General features: G+C 38.5%; 1 protein-coding gene across 1 annotated transcript in view; it reads right to left on the reverse strand.

Moving 5' to 3' along the window:
- SPAG16 (sperm associated antigen 16) overlaps positions 1-22,763 on the reverse strand; it is a 418,055-nt gene that overhangs the window by 211,719 nt on the left and 183,573 nt on the right. The window contains 1 exon segment of the mRNA XM_009329669.1: positions 1,561-1,704. Coding sequence (XP_009327944.1) covers positions 1,561-1,704 — 144 coding nt within the window.

Genomic DNA, 22,763 nt, shown 5'->3' on the forward strand with positions numbered 1-22,763 from the left:
CAGAGCACTCAGCAGGAGTCAATTTATACTGTAAGAGAATAATGATGTACCTCAACTCATTTTAATTTCAATAATTGAATGAGAAATAGGAAAGCCTATTGAAAGGACTGTATTCTGGTCAAAGACTAATGAGAAAATAGTTTTGAGTCTCTGAGTCAGCGGGTGTCATGGTAACAATGCATTATCGAAATCTGATTAGCATGCCCGGCAGCTTTATAAATGATAACATGCTCTTCTAATTGTATTTCCCTTTCTTTCCCTGTGATGAGTTTTATATTCATAACAGGTAAGAGGCAAGGCAGCATCCTGTTTATCTGCCAGTTAGACTTAGGATGTCCAGCATGCTCACAAACTCTGTGCAACCTGTCATTCAGTAACAGAAAAATTTTCCTACCATCTTAAAATAAGAAGCTGAGCCCTCCATTTCTCTCCTCCTGCATTATACATAATTATTTAAGTCAAATATCATTGTCTTCTTTTAAATATATAAAATTATTTCTAAGGATATACACCTGAAAAAGCAAACACTGTGAAACAAGCATCTTAAGAAAAAGCCTGTGTCATATAGGAGAAAGAGATGCAAGAAAAGAGTAAGTGCATGTTTAATTCATCCCAGAAAGCATGACTCTGTGTTCTTGAGGTTTTGAAAACAGGGAGGGGATTTTCTTGTGCTTAGAGGATTGTGTGTGCATTTGCTAACTCATTACAATATCAGAAATCAGGAGGAACCATGAAATGAAATAGGATACTTTTCCTTCTCATGAAGGAAAGAGCTAATATTGCTTCATAAAATAAATACAATGAAAATGCAAGGTTGGAGGTTTAAAAATGCTCTCTTTAAAAGTGAACCTCAGGTGAGTAGCCTGGCAGACCTTTATTATATTAACAGTAAAGAGCTCTATTACAACTGCAGCCTTACAAATCTGATGCAAAATCATTTTAACATATAGAGGCTCAGTTTTAACAAATGGAATCTTTTTTTTTTGGAGAGTAAAATGGCATTCTATTTTTCAACAGAATGACCAAGAAGTCTACTTCATGTTTGGCCTATTTCCATGACCCTTGTAACCTAAATATTTATTTCTTATTTTCAATGTTCACTTTCATTTATTAATTCAGCTTAAAATCTGTATAAAGAGGAAGGAGGAAAGCTCATATTCTTATTCTCTAGATAAACTCGAATACTCTTAGCCATATGACAAATAATGCCTAATACAAGAAATCAACTTTTCTGTAGTATTAATAACGGAACAGTGTTTGTTATAGTGCATGAACACGGCGAAAATTAATACAGTGAGACCTAAAAAGCTTATTACTGCTTGTTACGTGCACTGGCACGTGGACAAAGTTTAAGATGTACAAAATACTAAAAGCAATCAATCTTAAGTCAACACACTGAAAGCCAGAGGAACATTTATCTATATGTTTGGAAATTCAGCAGAGAGTGCAGGGTTACACTGAGAATAGAAAGTCATCAAAGCAGGCCAGCGAACAAAGAAATAGCAAACAAGTACTCCCCAGAAGGGATTAGTGCTCGTTCAGGGGACTGTTTGCACTAACCTTGGATGGCAGCAGCAGCCCGAAAGCCAATCAGTGTGACCTTCACCTGTCATGATGATGTTCCCATCAGGTAAAGCCCACATTTTCCAGAGGTGGTCATCACTGCCAGTGACTACAATGTCTTTTGGGGGATGTAAAGCCAAGCTACAACAGAAAAGAAAGGCAGATTATATTCTGTATCAATTCCATTTTATGTGAAATACACAGTAGTGAGATTCACTTAACTCAGGGCAACAGCTACAGAGGACTGATTCTGGAGGGACTGAACAAGCAGTGATGCTTTCTATGCTCATAAGAATCTAAAATATATGCTATGTAGATGAGTTTCTGCTGCTACTGAAGAAAACAGCAAAACATGACTGACTTCTGTGAAACTGGAATTGTTTTCACACTCTCTTGACGTTCCAGTTGATCAAAACACTCAAATATGTTTTAAAATACTTTGTTATATTATGTTCTTACAAACATGCAACAGGATGACATATGAACAAGTAGAACCAATGTGAATCACTTTTTTCCACACCCAAAATAACTTCAAAAGCATTGGCTTGTCAGCCTGCTGCTGATGGCCAAAGGGAAAAAGGACAAAAGGACTCTGCTTTTTTTGTCTTCTTTTTTTCCTTTGTGCCAACAGGGGTAAAGTCTCCTGCCACTGAGAAATAACTCAAATGATAATTACAGCCCAGGAGCTACAGTACTTGCCATCAGTTTAGCACCTATTCACTGGGACTAGGTCAGAAAATCCATTTCAATTCTATACTCAAAATGTTTTACATGTTTTCATTTTTTATTATGTAGCACACTGGGACGTAATGGAAATCATATGCTTATCATACCCCTATACTGAAAACTCGGTTTATTTTTGATTTGGCAACAGCAGTGCAACTTAAAATGGATTCAGGGAAGAAAATAAATCTGTTGGAAAGATAACAAGTAGTGTATTTCATATGGATTTGGTTATTTGATTTAAATTATTGTAATGTTTTACGATTTGCTGAACATCAAAAAGTATCTAGGAGTTGACTTAAGTCCCAGGATTAGATTATTTAAATAGATTAAATCTGGAGTTCAGAATCAAAATGCAACAATGGGGAGAGGAATCACAACCTGTGTGTGCTCCTATTTCAGCTGTGCATCAGAACCAACAGTTTGCAGAGAAAAACACATATTAAAACAGAATCAGAGTAGAGAAAGAAGATGCTGAGTAGCCAAATGAGAAGAAAAGAGCAGTCTTAGAAGGCACACTATTATAAAAATCTCTTTTTTAATAGTACCTTTTTCCTGCACTCAAATTATTTAATAAAATTCCTAAGTCAGAACCACAGCTTCTACTATATTGGGAAAAATAATACCCTCTTATCAAATCCATGCTAAAACCATATTTATGTCAACTAGATTTTCATCAGAAAATACATCTATTCTTGCAGTTTAAGGCACAATCTAGGAAGATTCCTACAGATTCATCAGTTGAACTCATCTGCTCGACCGAGGAGCCTGGGTTTTACTCATTCTCTAGTTTGTTAGAGAGAAAAAAAAATGTTTTCTCTCTTTGCCTGAAGAAGAGAAACTTCCTTTGCATTTACAGGGAGAAAAGAGAAGGAGGGAATGATGCTATTTAAATTCTCCAGAGAAGCACAGAGAGCAATCGTATCACTTCTTAGATTGGCCACAGCAGATACCTAGAAGAGCAAGGAGGGAATAGAGATGAAAGGAGAGAATTAAAGGCTGAAAGAAGGCACGCCAGTGGCCTGCAAATTACAGGACGAGAACAACTCTCTCAGAATCCCTCTACTATCAGAGACCTCTGACACACCAAAAATCCCATTGCTGTTTTCTGCAGCATGCATAGGCATGTAGCACTGTTATTCTGGGGACTGCTAAAAAGGAGACCAGCTTCACAGAAAAATGAGTGGGCTAATAACTATGAAGATAAATCCATCGGGGCTGCTACAACTCTCTTCTCTCAGCCTCTAAAACAGAGGACCTTCCTCACCAGCATGCACCTGGCTGTGCACCACACAGAAGCAAGACCGGCACAGGAGTATCTTTTACTTGCTAGCAACAAGGTCCTAAGCTCCTCTGGATGTCGCAAGGGAATGGCAAGGGAAAAAGAAACAGAAGAGGATTCAGAAAGACTACAGAGGGAGAAGAGGACACCTGCTGCAAAACCACTGACAGCACGTGCTACTGCAGGAAGCTTAATCACCGATTCAGGCCTGTCTACGATGCAGTTAAAAGACTGGATTTTTCTGTTTTGGGAACAACTTTATCGTTGTGTTATTTGGAGAAAACAAACAAGCAAACAGTGTCATCTGGATACAGCTTACATTGTTCTCTTAATCTATTTCAGATACTTCAGATACCCTTCAGACACCCTCCAGTTTTTCCCTCCAGATATTTCTGCTATTTGTCGAGTGCATGCCTGTTGTGAAGACTTTCCATCAGTTCTCTCTCTTACATTCTTCCTAAATACCTGCCTTCTGAGTTCCCAAGATGTGTTACACAGTCTAACTTAAATCGCTTTCAGTCCACCTTTCACTGAAGGAAAAGTTAACCTACTTGCTTCCTCCAGAATCTGACTCGCTTTCTGAACAGTCCTTACCCACTGGCTTGGCTGCAGCTGCCTATGGATGCAAGCTGTGCTGTCATTCATCCTGCCTCAGCTCCCAGGAACATTTTTCCTGTCTGTAACACTCCTAACGCACTTCCAGTCCAACTTTTGAAATGTCCAAACTTCTTCAGTGACTAGACATTCCTAAAGAGCTTTGAGACAATCCATGAAGTGAGTTTCATATGGAAGAAAGTATCTTGCTGTCAGTATGAAGCCCGCAAGTTTATTTTACACAGGCTTTTCTTTTAATTGCAGAGCTCTTGTAAAATGCTGCTTGCTGTCCAACGTTTTTTTTCTCCATGCCATTTTTACAGGCACACAGTGAACACTATTTAATTAACAGCAAATTTGTGACATAACCACTGTTGAGCTGCTTCTGAGAAAGGGAAGCCCATTCATCCAAAAGGCGTTCTATATGCAACATTAATTAGGCACCCTTGTCTTCATTTCTGGCAATCCAGCATTGTATAGATTTTTGCTTCATCTCTGTTCACAGGGTCTAATTATTTCCAGCACAGAAGACTTTGGGTAGATTGGAATGGAAATCAATAATGGAACATGTGTGATAGGAACATTAGTTTTCTCCTCCTCCTCCTTTGGGATAGAAGTGGGATCAGAGGGGACTTGGCAAAGAAGAAAAAAAAAAAAAACAAAACCAAAACTCTCAGAGATTTGCTGCTATTGAGTATATAAATGCCCATGTTTACACAACTCATTCTGGCATTATAAGACATTCTCATCTCTTCAGCCGTTGCCATGGTAGATATATAGTGCTCCCAGTAATTTGCTTTCAAAACAATCATCGATTATTTTAATTTATTTTGACTGAACCATAAATAAAAATATGATAACTTCAGATGCAAAATACTTTACGTCTCAGCATGTACTACATTTGATCATTTCACACATATAAAATCAACCTTCAGGTTAAAAAGTGTTAAATCCAAAGCTGTCTGCATAACCTTAACTGTGTGTTTTAATGCAAACACTAACTACATTGCACTGAGGCAGGTGAGATTTCAGTTGGATGTGAAGGAAAACTTTCTGGCAATAAGGTTTCTGAAACACTGGAACCGATAGCCATCTGCCATCATTAGCCTGTTCTTAAAGCTCTCAGCACACCTATCACGTATTACCTATGTCGATTGCTTCCATCGTGGTTAGGAGAACAGACTGGTTGGTGTCTTGAGGTTCCTTCAAGTCCTAAGGTAGCAATGTTCCTACTGAGCCCCAGTTCATTCGATGCACAAAATAGACAGTGCTTATATGTGAAGGGCAGTTAGGAAACAATAAAAGCATCACCTCAAACCTCTGCTAAGGCATAACAGCAGTTAAGCCCAATTGCACAGATGCAGGACAGTAAGGCATACAAAACCCCCTAGAATTTTAAAATAATTTTAGTGGCTAAAATATCTCACAAAATCATCACATATTCAGCCTTTTTTACTAGCTTCCTACAGATCTCAGGAGATTGCAGGAATAGGAGGAGTCTGGAAATAAAAACCTAACCTAAATAGTCTCAAAATTAGGCATTCTGAGAATAAAGAATGCGAAATTAATGACCAACTTAATACTCTAAGTGATTTATCCAGCCTCACCCAATTGCTCTGTGGCAGAAATAAGGACAAAATCCAGTTTTCTGTGGTTTCACATATAGGAGTTATACAGAAAAGTATGTTCTCGATATAGACAGCATTTAGCTGCCAAATTCTAATACAGCATTGTACTGAATATCACTTGTGATACGTAATTTTTAGAACTTCATTATTTGACCAAATTTATTTGCGTTCCCGGATACTGGCAAAGAGGATTGTTGTTAATGCCAGTAGCTGCTTTCAGACCAGAAAGCTCTTCTGCTGCATTGCTTGCTCCAAAATATGAGAACAGCAGAGTTCCTCCAAGATTAAAAAAATAAAACCACATTTTTCTTGGTCACAGAAACATTTTAGCTAGCGTTTTCTTACACAAAAATTTCTCTGCGATCACGATACCTAGCACAGGAAATTTCGGTCTGAGCAGTTACATTTGGGTGAAGTTATAAATGGCTGAAAAACTCGGTTTTATAATGGAAACTGTGGGGAAATTGCAGGTATTTCTTCCTCTACCATCAGGCTCTCTAGGTGTGTTGGAATGGAAGAGCAGAGTGGGTTTTGAAGGCAAGGACATAACACGCACTGAATTCTAGAGGATGGCTACTGATTACAGCATCAAACAAGAACAAGTGTGTGCCTAAATATGAGGACATCAACAGCCCTACTGAAAACAGTGATATTGTTCACACACATATACTTAATTATATTGCTGGACTGTGCTCTAAAAATCTAAATACTATTCCAGTCCCAATTTTGCTGGTCACTAGCCAGTTGCAGCGAGACTCAAGACAAGTTAACCAAACCATTAGGAACAGTTTTCTGTAGCAATGGATGGGCAGATTGCACGACCTAACCACATTTTTCGACCTCCTGTGTTTGCAACAGCATTTGAGGCAAAACACCCACCACCATCCAGTTAGGTCCCAGGTGTGGCTGCTATGTGTGGAGGATCAGCACTGTTTCATCACCTATGCAACCGCAGTCCAAGGATCTAGTTATAATCAAGGTCAACCTCTAAAATTATGAGAGGTAAAGAGGTAGAAGACCACACAAAAAAAAATCAGATCAATAGAAAGGCCAATTATTACCGCGTGATGGACCAAAAGGCGATAGCTGGCAGTCACGAAAATCCCTTCATTTTCTCTTTATGAGCAGAAAGGGAGCGACAGGAAAACATGCAATTAATCCCTTTGTTTGCAACACCTTTTGGCATCTCTTATTTTCCTCCTTATCTATGTAATGGCGGTGTGGTGGGGGTGAGAATGAGAAAAAACAAAAGCAAAGAGAAGCATTTTGTACGAGGTGTAAATGGGGAGGTGCTGGCAGCAGGGGTGGCTGCAGCATCGGCTTCTGTCAGAAGAGGTGGGACTGTCCCAAGCCAGGCACAGCCGGTTCACACCGGCTCCACAATGGACCCACTGTGGGATATGGCAGAGCCCATCAGTGACACTGGTGGTGTCTCTGCGAAAACATATTAAAGAAAGGGCAGAAAATGCTGGACAGAGAGAGGAGGAGGGAACAAAAACAGTGAGAAACACCAAGGTGAGAGAAGCAGGAGGAGGAGCTCCATGGTGCTGGAGCAGGTTATCGCCTGCAGTGAGCCCATGCTGGAGCAGATTTTCCTGACAGGAATTGTGGCCCATGGAGAGCCCATGCTGGTGCAGATTTTCCTGAAGGACTGCAGCCGTGGGGAGAGCCCACACCAGAGCAAGAGCAAAGTGTGAGGAGGAAGGCGCACCAGAGAGAAACTCATGGAAGGGTTGAGGGGTCTGCAGCGAAGTGGAGCTGGAGAGAGAGGGGGGATGGAAAGGTGCTGCTTTCGTGTTTGTCTTTGTTTCTCAATATCCGAATCTATTTTAATTGGCAATAAATGAAATTCATTTTCCCCAAGTGAAGTCTGTTTTGCCTGCGACAGTAATTGGTCTTTATCTCGAGCCATGTGCTTTCTCAGCCTCTTTTCCCCACCTGCCCTGCTGAGGGAGGGGGGGGGGTGTGAGTGAGCAGCTGGGTGGGTGTTTGGCCCTCAGCCAAGATTAACTCACCAATATATTAAAACAAAACACATCACAAAACCCTAATCAATCATTTTGCCCCCTGCAACTTATCCTAATATGCCTTCTTTGAACAACACCTCTCTAATATAGTTATTTCTACTACCTTTTTATCCTGGCTTGAGTTATCCAGTCTCACTTGCCAGCATACTTCAGCAATAATTATAACCCTGACATTTAATTCAGGGTTTTATTATGCAAAGATAGCATAATTGAAAAGCTTTGCATTCCTGTTTGAGGTCTTAAAATTTATCTTTTCATGACAAAATGGAAGCAGGAAAAATGCTTTCAAAAGAGAAAATAAGAGCTAAAACAAACAAAAAAAGGATAAAGCAAAAACCACAAAAAGAACATAAGTAGGGGAAAACACTCGTATCACAAAGCTCATATATTTTGTTTCATTTACGTAAATGCCCGTCTGGAAGTCAGTGATAGATCTCACTCACAGCAATGCTTAAAATTCTCTATCCTGTCTAGTGAAATTCTTGGCTGCTTCCCAAGCTCCTATGACTCAGGGTTTGGGAGGGAGAAAACTTGCTAAGATCTCAACATACCTAAAGTTAACCTTCTAGACTGCCCAGCAGATCTTTGTACACCTTAGAAAATAATTAGAAAATAGTCTTCCAGAAACCTAAACCCATATCTCTAAAAGGTCAAAAGACTTCATAATTTACAGTGCTAGCTAATTTACTTATTCTATTCACCATGCACACAAAATCTTCAATCTTAACTGTATAGCAGTAGCAAAAATATTTATTCTTGTGAAGAAGCAGAATAAATTCACATTTTCTAACGTGCCAAAACCAGCTCTCCTCTCAACAAAAAACAACTTCAGAAAGTGAACACTCCATACAACATAACAATGCCTCCACAAATAACTGTACTAAACACACCATTGTAACTCACACATATAGACACAGCTGTAGTGAGAAATGAATAAAGTCCATTTTGTGATGCTCTGTCTTTGATCACTTTCTGTTTATCCACTCTGTGTGCAATTATCAAAACACACTAATTTGTATTAGCTGACTGTTGTAACCTACCTAGGTTTTACCGCATTAGATCTGATTATGTACATGCTGGGCCAGTCTAAAATAATTTTCTTCTTAACAGCAAAGCTTGGCCCTGCATCAAATCTTAGAAAAATTTCAAAACTATCCTGTTGATCTGCATGTGTTTTATTTAGGTCTCAGTCCTTTGAAGATACATGCACATTCTTGAATTATGCACTGTCAGGAGTCCTGATGATTTCACAGCATATTAACTTAAAAACATACATAATCCTTTTCAAGATAGAGTCCTTAATCAGATCAGAGAAAGAGGATTTTTCTAGAACCTGTATAATAACATGCAAATTGTTTATGTCATTATAGTCTCATGTACTGTGAACCTCTGCAACGTAACCTTAAGCCTTTTATCTAGAATGCTTGTAAATAACAACCGGCATGCATCTGAATAACTTCTTAGAGAATTTTTACTTATTCATTCCTTCCTTTTGCTTACAAGGTTGTTGATAATTACTGCTGGGGGGAAAAAAAAAAAAATCACTTTGTGTACAATGTCAGCTGTTAGACATTACAGAAACAGTGCATTTCTAACCTGCCGTAAACCAAAGCAGCAGGATATCCACCTTACTCCACAGAGAAAGCCACTGTTTATTTTCAGTCTGCAGAATCTATGGAGTTTTTTGGTTTGGTTGTTTTTTTTTTTTTATTTAAATTGTCATGCAGTTTAGGTGATGGCAAAACTGTGAATAGAACAATAGACAGATCAAATAGTTTGGGGTATTTTTTGTAAGACTGAGGGTGCTTTTTTAAAAAAACAACTAACTCGGGAGTCATTCCCTGTGATTCCAGTAGCTCACAAGCTCTTATTTCATATGTATCTGAATCAATTTTCAAGCTCAGTCAACTTACTAGGTACCCAGCATACTTTAAGGAGAAGTAATTAAGCCAAAAAGAAAAAGAGAGAATGAAAGTAGAAACAAACAAGTAGGTGCAATTAAAATGTTAAAATAGCCATGTCCCTTTCTAGTATCATCCCACTGGAGTGAAAGCTGTACTTCCTCGCCTGAAATGATTTATACCATGATTAATACTACCCATCACCTTGTAACTAATCTTTTACTATCACTTCCTTTATGAAATATGCTAAATTACTTTCTTTTAGGGAAAGGCAGTCCCATATGAGTATTAAATTACAGCATTCAAAATAGTATTGAAACAGGATTAGACCTGCAGAGTTTTGAAGCCTATTCTGAAAGAGATTGCAGCTCACAGGACAACTCTCTAGAGCAGCAGGGAAGAGGCTATAGATAACCAGGGTTAGTCCCTGTGCAAACCTTGGCAAAGGAATGGCCCATATATTTTTACACTGCACCTGTGATTGTGAAGCGCTTCACAGGCAGAGAAGCAAAGGGAAAGGCAACATAGGCAAACTTGCATAAAACTTTCCCTATTCAATATATAATTGTTGCTTATTTTTTGCCCTGTGCATTAGGTACTTGTTGGGTACTGTCTTCCTTTGTAATGAAAGACAAACTGCTTCTCTAAAAGGCAATTTTAGCTTGACCAGCTTGAAAAGATGCAGATTGCTTTTGCAAAAGCTTATACCTGTGGCCTGGTTTGAATTAGTTTTCATCATTAATGTTAGCAATTCCCAGTCTTCTGTTGCATGGCAGCTTTTTCACAGATGATTAGGAGCAGTGTTGTGGTATATAAGAGTTTGGAACAAAAACTACTTGAAACTTGCCAGTTGGTAGATTCTGTTAAATTATCAAGGTTGATAAAAGAAAATATTTAAAAATATAATTTGCAATTAGAGCATCAAACTGTCAACTCACATTTCTAAATTAATAAGAAACCAAGGCATTAACTTTTCAAGGTGAGTTTCCCTCTTGTGTTTCTTTCTCACTTTTGAAGGCAGGGAAGGGTATTATGCTCTGTGCTCTATTTCAGTACCGTAATGCTGAAGAATGCTTCCATCAACAGAATTAATGGAAAATCTTGTGGGAAGAAAGTTACATAAATAAATAGTTTCTTCGCAGTTAGGACTAAGAGGCAAAGTTGATTCCTATAAATCATGTTCTTCCTCTGATGATCTTCATAACTGGACATATATGTATGAGAGAGAAATGCATTTTAGGTTCAGAAAGGATCACGGTAATTCTCTGGTCCCATGATCCCTAAGTTGTAGGCTGCAGACCCCCGGTGGCCTGCAAAGCTCTGCTGAGTATCTTGTCTGCCCCAACAGCTGTGCAATTTTCCCCACTGAAGGAGGCCGTTCAACATTTCCATGATGTTTCAAGAGACATTTTTCAAACTATTTGCTCTACTCTCATCTCCCGCACAGAATTACAGAAACATATGCTGAAAGGCATCACCTAGTCTTGTGCTAAGGAAGAATTGCGTAGAGTCACCCAATATACATTTGTATAGCTTCTCCTTAAAAAGGAGATTCTACAACATGTCTAGGTGGCTTTTCTCTGGGGTTCATAGTTCAAACAGTGTTTTCAAAAACACAACCCTCATCTCTCTGAGTGCAAATTCCATAGATTTCCCTTAATTCTTTTCTCAGGAATAGGAAGAAAAATTACTCTCTACTCTCTACGTTTTGTCTTAAAATCTTCATGTATCAGATGGTTGTTACTAAAATTGTCTTAAATTAGGCAAACTCAATTCTCTAACTGATCCCGTTTTCTAAACTTTTTTAAAAGTCATGACCAAACATGGATACAATGTCAGCTGAAACCTCACTAACCCTAATTTGAAATAATTACCCTACATTATAAATAACACATCCCTCTTCACACATTCCAGAATTACATTTTGCTAGTTTGCAACAGCAATACATCATAGACTTTGTTACCCGTTTTCTCTCTTGACAGGTATTCCCTATCTTGTATTTGTGTATCTGAATTCTTTTTCCTAAATATATCATATGGCACTTTACTGAATTTCATCTTGCTGATTTCAGACCATCTCTCCAAATTGCCACGTTTATTTTGAATTCTGATCTGATACAGAAAGGTATTTGCAACTCCTCACAGCTTGGTGTCATCTGCATATTTTATAAGCTATTCTGTATTCCATCACCCTCATTGCTAATGAAAACACTGAATGGAACTGATTTCCCAAGCAAATTCTCAAACTGAGATGCAGGCTGTAGAGTTCAACTAAGAGGTTCCTGCGCCCAATCCATTACATTGGTTTGTACTAAAACTTATCCTTTAGAAAGGCACACAATGCATATTTTAAAACCTTAAGTGCAAGAAAAGCCGCTATTTGCTCTGCTAAATTGTTGCAATAGTTAATTATCCTCTTTTTATTTTTACAGAACTTTACTTTAAAATGAGGCCAGCTTCACTCTCCAGCTGCATATTATACTCTGTTTACTGTATCAGAGAGAGATTACCCATAGAAAAGATTGACTTATAGAATTATAGACTTACTGATGGATAGATTCTACCATATCATTCCTTAAAAATGGATTAATCTTTACAGACATTATTAAATGAAGTTAAAAATTCCTGAAATTTCCCTCCCCCCCCCGCCCCCCAATTTGCTGTCCATAGGTATTACAGGGAGCAAAGCAGAAAGCAAAACTCTTCAATACTGGAAAACAACCTTAGAGAGACCCAGATCCACATTTCTTTATGAAAACTAGAAATAGGTCTTAGAATTCCCTTCAACTTCCAGCATGTGCAGCAAAAAAGAATTTGGGATAGAAGAAATATGCGACTTCTTCATTCTGCTTTCCCACTCTTCTCTCAAACAAATTCCATTTATACTATTATCCTCTTAATATCCTAGCAATGAATGCAACATTTACATTTTAAAAAAAGAACTGAAAATATTTCATGTAATGAACATTGACTGCACACAGCATAATAATCTCCATGGTCAAATCTCTGCATTGCCACATATTTCTCTACATCCTCCTAGACCCAAAAACTATAACATACCAGACCCTGTAAATTCTTCACTAAAGTGTTTCTAGCCTTTGTAGAGTATAAAGAGTTTGAAATCATGTAAACATATCTGCATTAAAAATTATTGCTGGTAAGCATGATGCTGTCTGATATATATGGGAGCCTTATAGTCAAGTTGCAGGAGTTATCTGAAAGGAATTATCTGAAAGTTGTCTTCATACTTTTAAAAATGTGATGCTTTTCAAGACTTACTGATATCTACAGAACAAGCCTCCGAAGACTCAGTCTCATGAAAGATTCAAATTTTCAATTCAAAGCATATTTGGAATAAAATGCCTTTTCCCAAGTCACATCCAAATGAAAATGATGGGATTCCAGATTTCAATTTTTCACCTTTCTTAGCATTCTCACCATCTGCTACCATTTACAGACCCCAGCTGTATGTTCAGAAGTGGTTCTAAATCTTAAGATGGTCCCAACAACCTAAATCTTCTGCTGTGCCATGGAATTAGCTTGCTGCCATTAACCTCCTTGAACACAGTGTCATACAGTATCAAGAAGACTTTCTGTCCCTCCATGTAACCATTTTGTTAGCTGTTGTTGTCTGTGGTAAACATCCAAAAGCAAGACTCCTGCAAAGACAGTGCTTATGTAAACTGTGTCGGAAGGATAAAAACATACACACAACTAAAGCGATGGTTTATTTTCAACAACCGCAAATTTATAGCAATACTAACCTCAAGGGTCGGCATTTATCCTGCTTCCAAATGACTTTTGGTTCACTTCAAACTGGGCTATAATGAAGGATAAAGACCAGTCTCAAAAGACAACTGCTGCTTTCTTCAGTGCTCATTAATGAGAAGTAACGAATATGTACTTTTAAAGTACACTACACAGTCCTGCTTCTGGAGCAGGAAAAAGAGGGAGAAAGTTGCCTGTTGTAGTGCTGTGAGACTCTGCCATCACTCCAATGGAAAGAAACATAGAGTCCGTTTACAGAAAGACGTATGGTTTTCTAAGTGTTTGGTATCCTATGTCTGAGTCTTAAAAGAGCTAAAACCATCTCGGTTTCATTTTGCTGCCACCATTTTTTGTCCCGCAACATGTGCATCACATATCTGTTTATGAAAGACAAAAAACCCCAGATTCCTAAACTTTGGTTTGCAGACCAGTATGAGCCCATAGAGAGCTAAGGACCTCTGAGAATCTGATCAAATGCCACCAGAAAAATCAATAGCAATTTTTCTAAAGTCTTTTTTTAATACATCTAGACGTTAGTGTATCATTAAGGTGTCAGAGGACTATGAATGAAGAGAGAGGTTTCTGCTTATTTTCAACACAAGAGAGACTAGACTTATAGGAAGTGTTATTATTATGCCATCTACTCTGTAAAAAACTAATGATGCCTTTAAAAAAAAGATGGATGAACTAGGGCACCGCATCTTGCACAAGTCATTCAGAAAATCTCATGTATAGAGTTGCAAGATTTGCTTCTAATGAAGCAAAGATATGAAGCACAACCTCAAAGAATAGTTTCCTTTTGAGGGTAAGCATATCTGCATTGCTGCATATTTTTACCAAGACATTGGCTATTTAGTGAACAGAATCTGGCATGCTACATATGAAAGGTTGCCAACAGCTGCTTTAGAGAATCCCTCTGGATGAAATGTTAGGATACTCATCGATTGCCCGTTCAGTCATTGATGAGTCTGTATATTTTTCAGCAGTGCCTATATGTGTGACATCTGTATAATATCTCCAGAAAGACCATGCAAGGTTTTTTTTTTGAAGTACAAACCCCAGTTCCTCTAAACTCAAAATATCGGAGTATTTTGTACCACTAAAAATAATCCCTTTGTACTAACTAAAAACCAGCAACCTAAAAGCCAATTCTTGATCAGCTTTACAAAAATAGCCCATCAAGTATAGTATGTATTAGCTCTATCACACATTCTAATTTTAATATCTGTATAATACCATCTACATTTGATCAATATATACTGCAGACTGATCCCCCCATCATGCCTATTGCAAGCTCAGTATTATTGTAAATTTAAGAACTGCTAGGAAGTAGAGAGTGCAACAGAACTTTATAGTCTATTTGTCATTGAAAAAAAATCATCAATATGGTAATTCTAGAAGTGCAAAATGCAGTTTAAAGACCAATGCTGGAGATTTTTTTATTCCACGTAGTAGGAAAACTAATGAGGCACATCTTAGATTAGTTTAGTGTAATCCTAAAAGCACTAAATAACGCTTCCTATATAAGTACTTTAAAGTAGATTGCTTAAAGTAAAAACAACACAAAAGATTCTGCTTTAATGTTACAAATGCAGAAACATAAGAGTTTAAATCACCATTAAATCAGAAATTACATGGACTATTTTTATTACCATTAATTACTCCAATTTGGCCGAATACTTTACACCATATTAACTTCAATTTTAATATGAATATTGTTTCATTTTCTAATTAAAAACCATCTAAATTAAAAAAACAAAACACACCACAAACAAATAATAATATCCACTAGACAGAAACATAAAAAATATCGAACAATAGATTTTAGGGAAGCCACTCTAAATGAAGCTATACTCATCTAAAAGGAGCCTCATCAGTTCCCCTACCACGCGGAGTAAAAAAGGAAGCAATCTGACCACGAGTAGCTTAAACTCTTTCTCTTAAAATGGCAACTGTACAGACAAAAATCTCTTACAATAGCTACAGAGAGCTGGAAGTAGAGTCTCAGTCAGTAAATGAGCTACACCAGTACTCAGGTTCAGCTTATCAAGTAAAGGTGGCAGGCGCACTGCTCTCTCCCACATGGCCTTTCAGTATCGTATTATGCAGAGCAGAGCAGTTTGTTATGTGTAGTGGAAGTTCATAATGCCAGCAATGGAGATGTTGAACTCCTGAAAAAGGAGTCCACACCAAAAACATCCGAAGGAACATCCATAGCAAGTCCAGGGCCTGGTATTACAAAATTCCCTATGTTGCTTGAAAAAAAGAAGCGATTATAGTAGTGCTGTGTACCACAGAGCCATACCTGTAATATGCAGAATCTGCCCTGAAATGGGGTCTTTTCCAGGTCTGTGCCAACAAATTAATTTTTATCCATCAGTCTCATTACAGCTTGTAAGTGGTCAGTAAGAGGTACACTTTCAAAGCGGTGTTTGGGGCTATAGCCACAGGAATCTCTTTTAACATCAAGAGATTTCTTTACGTGCCAAAATGTTCTTTTCCTTTGCATGTAACATGGATAGAGTTTTGCAGTGTTCATGCTTGAATCCCTGCAGCCAGATGCTAAAACTAACGTAATCAGTAGAAATCCTTTGTTCATTTAATGGGACTTGCACAGAGAATTGCTTAGAAGAAAAAAAATACCATTAAAGTTCATAGGAATTTGGGCTGACTTAGTATTTCAGCATATAGCACTGTGCAAACAGTTGCTTAATGTGCTTGATTCTCCCTCTGTAAATGCCACTGATCAGCTGTGTGTACTGAGCAGCAATGCAAAAGGAAACAATACCCTATGTCCTATTCCATGAAATAACTGCACGTACAGTAATAAAATAGGGATTTATAGAAACATCTACTTTAAACTGTTTTTAAATCTTCCGAAATATATCTGGTGTAGTTTATTTTACCCCTGCAAACCTGTACAAATAAATGTACTCAGGCCATTAAGGCTTTACATTTCAGAAAATGCAGAAGGTAGCTGTACCAAAATAGGTCAGTCTGTTAAACCACACCTAAAATCTCTCTTAAAAATAATAAATAAATCAGATATTATGCATGTACATGAGTATATAATAGCAGAACTTTATAATGCTCTATTTAAGACCTACTCCTGCACATACAGCGAGCTGAATAGAGGAATCTGGGCTCTTTGTACAAATTCAAGTGTTCCAAATAAAAGCAAACGTGGAAGAACAAGGCTAATTGAGGGGGATACAGAAATGGAGTCACTATGATATTTTAAAACATGATCCTATATTGTGCTTTAAGTTCTGTCTGTAATGAAGTCAAACACTTAAGTTACATGCATAACTATGTACACAATTAGCTCCACAAAGCAGAGCTGAACAACAAACTAGTGTGATTTATTTTGGTGTCAGAAGGATTAATTACATCCTTAAACTTAACTATTGCCCTGTGTACTTATATCACTTGCTCAGAAGAGCAGTTGATATCAACACAGCACTACACACTTAGGAGCCCCTATTCCCAGCTCCCTCATATCCAGTGAGAAGATATTCCAGTTCTTGTCCGACTTGTACACAGTGAAAAAAAAAGCGTTTTATGAACCTGAAAAATAATACATCTTGCCCTTGTTATTGTGTATATATATAACCAGAGCTCGCTATTGCAGCTGGCCTTCATATTTGTATATAATAAAGTAGAATATTGAGAACAAGTATCCGTGTAATTAGCACATCAATCATGTTGTTCTTTAATATAAACTAAGTATTAATTCACTTCTCCATAAACTCCCTCACCATAACAAATGCAAATTATTAATTAGCTAACCACAAGCAAAAGAAATGCAGAAAATCACTGGCAGTACACAAATTTCAGCAGCCGTAGCTCAGGCAGCATCCACGGTAGTGACCCACCGTCCCACCAGCCACAGTTGTGTGCAGAGGCACGGAGCACCCTGCACACAGAAGCTTGCCAGCTTCAGCATCAAGCTGCGCGTCTTCGTTACCTGCCAGTGCACAGGTTGCTGTGAGCTGTGGTCCTCTCTGCTTAACTACTGCTAGAGCTCCCATTGTTCTTGTTACTGTGTCTTGTTACTGAGAGCCAACTTTTCCTTTTTTCAAGGGAAGCAAGAAAGAGACATGTCCAACATTTTCTGTGAGGGCCCTGTGATAGTGTTCTGCAGAAATACCATACAACCATCTTCCTAAAAGGCTTTCTGAAATTCTTCCAAAGCCACTGCTGCAGAGTGTTAGGCTTCTCCCCAGATAACACCATGGCTGCACAAGGCAAGATTCAGGTAGAAGGTGAAGGCAAAACCACACCAGGAAGAGCAAGAATTGCACAGACACAGCACCAGTGACGCATGCGCTGCCGTGTTCCACTGATCCCCTGCTTAAATACAGACAGTTCACTCCGCTTAATGACTTCTAAAGCTCTTATTTGTGTAGCTGCAGGTACTATCTGCTTCCTTCCTTTCTTCTTATTCAAACTCAAAAAATTATTCTAAGAGCTAAGCTAAGGCCTTCACGTTAAATGCACACCCACCCATGAAGCAAGCCTCTCCAAAATGAGAAAGGAATAAAATGCAGAAAGGTGTTATGGTGTTAGCGTCTGTCGCCGCAGTGTAGCTAGTCAGTGCTCTCCCAGATGACAGCCTTCTTGCTCCACTTTTACAGATATCAGTATATATTTCTAGTGTTCATCAACTTACTTTATTATATACAAATATGAAGGCCAGCTGCAATAGCAAGCTCTGGTTATATATATTTCTCTGTTTCTTCTGGTGTGTGTTTGTCCTCACGCATACAATGGTTTTTCACACTGCCTGTGACAGGGAATTTGCCTAGCATTTTTCAGTGCCACACTACCTGAGAATTCAAATCTCTTTCTTTGTATCTACAATGCACACACATACTTCATACATGTATTTTTCACTAAGACTCATATCCAGAGAGAGCAATATAAGACCATCCTTCCATTTTTTCCCCAAACTATGTATTGACCTTGTTTAGAGGTCCTGAGAACCTCAAGAGAATTATTATACCGCTGAAAACTGGATACCATGCTGAGACACATCCCTCTAAACAATACAGCACAGATATCTTTTCCCTTAGGGACATTACCATTTTAAATGTAATTTTCTTACTTTTGTTTGAAAGAAGAACCATTTTCCTCTTTCTGTATGCATTAGCAGCAAATAAAAAAATTAATTTCAAGAGACATTTTGAAAAGCTAGCTCATCAGAAACAGTGCAACTTTCCCCATTGGATCAGAGTATGATCAACTCATCAGACTTCACTGGCACATGGTGTCGTGGCTGCATAGCACGTCCTACAGGTTTCAAACAACTTAGCTAGGTATTCAAAGGAATTAATTGTGTTTACTGTCTAAACTGCAGTTCATTTTGACCCCCCCCCTATTTTTGAAACAGCTTTCTTTTACATTAAACTTTTAACTCTTTAGAAAGTACTTTTTTTATGTTGCTAAGTTTTTTAGGTCTTATAAAATTTTATGCCTACATTTGACTCAAAAGACATAATGGAAATGCCTTTTCTTTTATACCTGCATCCTTACCAGCTACCATCCACTGAAGATCAGCAGTGCACTGGTCATTAAGTAAAGGAACCATATTTTTATTCCTTTATTTTTAAATCAAAAGGGCTTTGAGGAAGAACATTGTCTGTTAATCACTACTGTAGATTATGGCAAACAGGGTTAAAGAGTTCCTTTTGAAAACCATTATGTTTATCCCAAGAAATAAATGTTGATCATCCTAGCACCCCCAGATAACTGTAACTAAAGTCATTGGACACCGATAACTGCTGAAGAGCTCCAGTGCCATCCAGTCAGCTGTACAGGGTCACCTTTTACAGAAAAAATGGAAAAATTCAGTTTACTAAGAAAGACAATGGCATAAACACTCCATTGAGGGAAGAAAGGTGAAATTGTTTCTATTGATTTGGCCAGCTGTCCTTTCAACATGATTTAGCCAAATATTCTTCCAAAAATTATTTACACTAGGAAGATGACAAGTTGTAAAACTCTTCTGCTCAAGAAACATTTCTCTAAAATAGCTATTAAAAACCCCGTGGCTTTGAGTGTACAGGCACAGGATTGTTCAAGCACCTTGCCTGAAATCCCTTCCTTCACCTACTATCTGCCATGGCAGGGCCCTGGAGTTGGCTGGGGCCCATGACACGTGTAGGTGAATTTGGGACTGGAGGCCTTTTCTAAACACAGATGCCTGGTTTGGTACACCCCACATAGGAAAGACATGATCATTTTTGCCATTGTGTTCCACCGTCCTTGACGCTTAATTAGACAACTCTTTCTCTGCCTGATAGATGAAAAAGTTGTCCTGAGGTTAGACGAATGCTATTTCGAGTTGCCTGAGCCTCCTCCTCCTTGCATCTTTCCCAAAAAGCAAACAAAACAATGAGCGCAGCTGAGTTCACCAAGTACATCCAGGGGCACTGGAGAAATCAGCCAGCATTGTGCTATCACTCTGTGCTCAGCTCTGACTTTTACAGCTTCTATGCGGCACGCAGACACCAACTGCAGAGAGGACAGGATTGCACAAGAAGGACAAGGAATACTGTTGCAGAAGCAGCAGTAAAAGGCTGGTTGGCTTAAGAGATCCTTACCCACTGCTGTAAAGGAAAAATTAATACCAATTTTGACGCTGTGCATTCATCAGGAATCCTATGCTGTATCAAATATTCCTGCCAATTAGAAGCAAGGTACAGCATAGTTCCCATGCTAGCCCTGTCCAACAAAGCTGGCTGAGGGGAAGAGGAGACAACAGCAGCAGCACAGCAGGAGGGATGTTGGGAGCACGAAGGCACCAGGAGTGGCATTCAAGTGGGCAACAGGGGAAAGAAATAATGTATGTGTAGAAAGAAAGAGGAACTGGGGAGGGAAAGGAAAAGCCGGAGGTAGCAAGTTTTAGCTATAACAAGGCTACAAGGCTGTGAGCCACTGTGCTGCAGTTTACAAACATCATAAAAATATGCTGGGAGCAAAAATCAGGTGTAACGGACTGGCAAGGCTTGTTCTGAGGCACCCCCGCTGCCTTTGCAGGTGTTGAGACTCCTGTAAAAGCACCTGTCCAGGTCCTATCACTGGGGAAAAAAGAGGACAAGGAAAGAGACAGTCGGAAATTCCCTTTCAAAAGGCCAAATTCCATCAAAGCAATAACCCCACACATACATCAGCAATCACCAGATGGCAGAATTTACTTACTAAACTGAAAACTATTCCCACACCTTTCAGAAGCAGTAAGGGAGAAGATAAGCACACAAGTTGCTCACCTACCACAGTTACTAGCTAGGGACAGAGGAGAGGCTAGAAAGGAACTAATTAGAGATGTAGCAGTGCTATTAAGATCTGAACTCATTCTGTTCTTTGAGTTCCTGTTGAAACACCTATAGTTCAGTAACTTTTTTCTATTGATGTTCTTTTTTTTTTTTTCCTCCCTGAAGGATTTTAGATCATGCTTCCACAGAAAGAGTGAGGCAGAAATACATAACACAAACCAACTTCCAAACTCCTCTTTTTTTTTTTTTTACTTCTCAGATGTGCAGACAAAGAAATCAGTAGTAAAATACCTGACATTTTTACCCTGGATTCGTTGCAAGACATTCTGAAAAAAATACTAATCCAGTTTTGCAAGTCAGGTCTCTTCTGCTGTCTGCCTTCAAATTATCAAATGATAAACGATCAAATGATGGGAGGGTGGGTTCGTTGGTTGTTTTACAATTCCCTTTGAAGTGAAAAGGCTCAGCATAAAGAATTCTATGAATAAACAAATGCTGCCATTTCAATCTGCCAGTTTACTTTATGGATCCCACGTCTTTCACATTTTCCCATGTCCTAATGGTTGAGCGTGGAAGAAATGCCGGATACACATTTAAACAATTTTTTGTACCATACCCCAAAGGGTGAGAACAAGAATTGTAAAACACCCTTTTCCCAGTGACTCACTGATGCAGAAGTAGCAGCTACAACATATACATAGGGGGAGAGGGAGAAGACAAAGTACATTTCAAATACAGAATGAAATCTACATGCAATCAACGCATAAAGGACACACTGACAGATACTTGAGCAGAAAGTCTCTGTAAGATAAGGAATGTGAAAAGGGCATCTTTTCAAATAAACAAAACTGCGACAGCTTTTTTTACAAGGAAGAATTGAGGAAAAGGTAGGCCTAACAGAATAAAATTGGAAAGATGGAATAGTGTTTCACAGCAATTGACACGGTCGATAAATGATCACAGGAGGAAAAAACTCAGAATGAGAGATACAACAGAGTTCTCTCTCCTGCACTCTGACACTGCCATAACAGCTAATTACTCTGATAAAATATTGTGTTATTTATATACATATACATACAAGAAACAATCTATTTTCTAGCAGCCTTGCATGAATTCAAGCAAACTACTACCAAAGCATAGCAACACAGTTCAGTTTAATCCACCAACACTAGACTAAACAACCCCAAAGACCAGTCCTGCTTTTGTGTTAGCTCTATACTTGATTTTATGTGTCCTACAGGGGGAAAAAAAAGGTTAGTTTTTCATATAGTCTATGCAAATGGGTTGTTTCCAGCCCTTAAAAGGTCTGTTTGGCATTTTTCCCCCATCATTTATTGATACCTGACCACTGACATACTTATGCTAGTGCTTGACAATGGTGCCACAGAGAGATCCTGACACACAAACTCACTTATACTACTTGGACAAAACAGTTCAACTACACATGAGATGCTGGGAGAACATTCCCTGCAGGCTGAAGATGAGGAAGATTGTGGCCTAAATCTTGTGGGATGCAGAAGGCTTTGAAACCACACAGCACAAAGGCAGCAGAACTCTGCAGGGTAAGAAAACTGATATGTCACACTAAATCTGGTACACTGGAGAGGTATAAATAGAGAGTATCCTCATATTTCACACAAATTAGAATCGGTTTCTTCTTGCCAGTGCTTAGGGGTTTCTGATGTCAGGCTTCCTGCAATTGTCTATGGCAGGGGAGAACAGACAGACAGCATTATCAATTTCTTGTTAATTTGTAAACTTTTAAAAAAATGCAATTGCAAGTTGGACAGGAGACATTTAACATACAGAAATTTGTGTTTTCCAACTATTCCACAGTGCCTAGAGCTGTGGGCTGGTGTCCTAAATATTCAATAAATATATAAAAAACTCAAATGCTTCATTTCCAGAAAACTTATTTCTGAGCTCAACACAGTAAATTTTCATTAATTTCTTCCCCTAGGTTAATAGGAAACAAATTACATTTCAGAAAATGTTAATGGA

This window comes from Pygoscelis adeliae, unplaced genomic scaffold (genome assembly GCF_000699105.1).
Source record: "Pygoscelis adeliae isolate BGI_AS28 unplaced genomic scaffold, ASM69910v1 Scaffold7, whole genome shotgun sequence".
Taxonomy (NCBI): Eukaryota; Metazoa; Chordata; class Aves; order Sphenisciformes; family Spheniscidae; genus Pygoscelis; species Pygoscelis adeliae.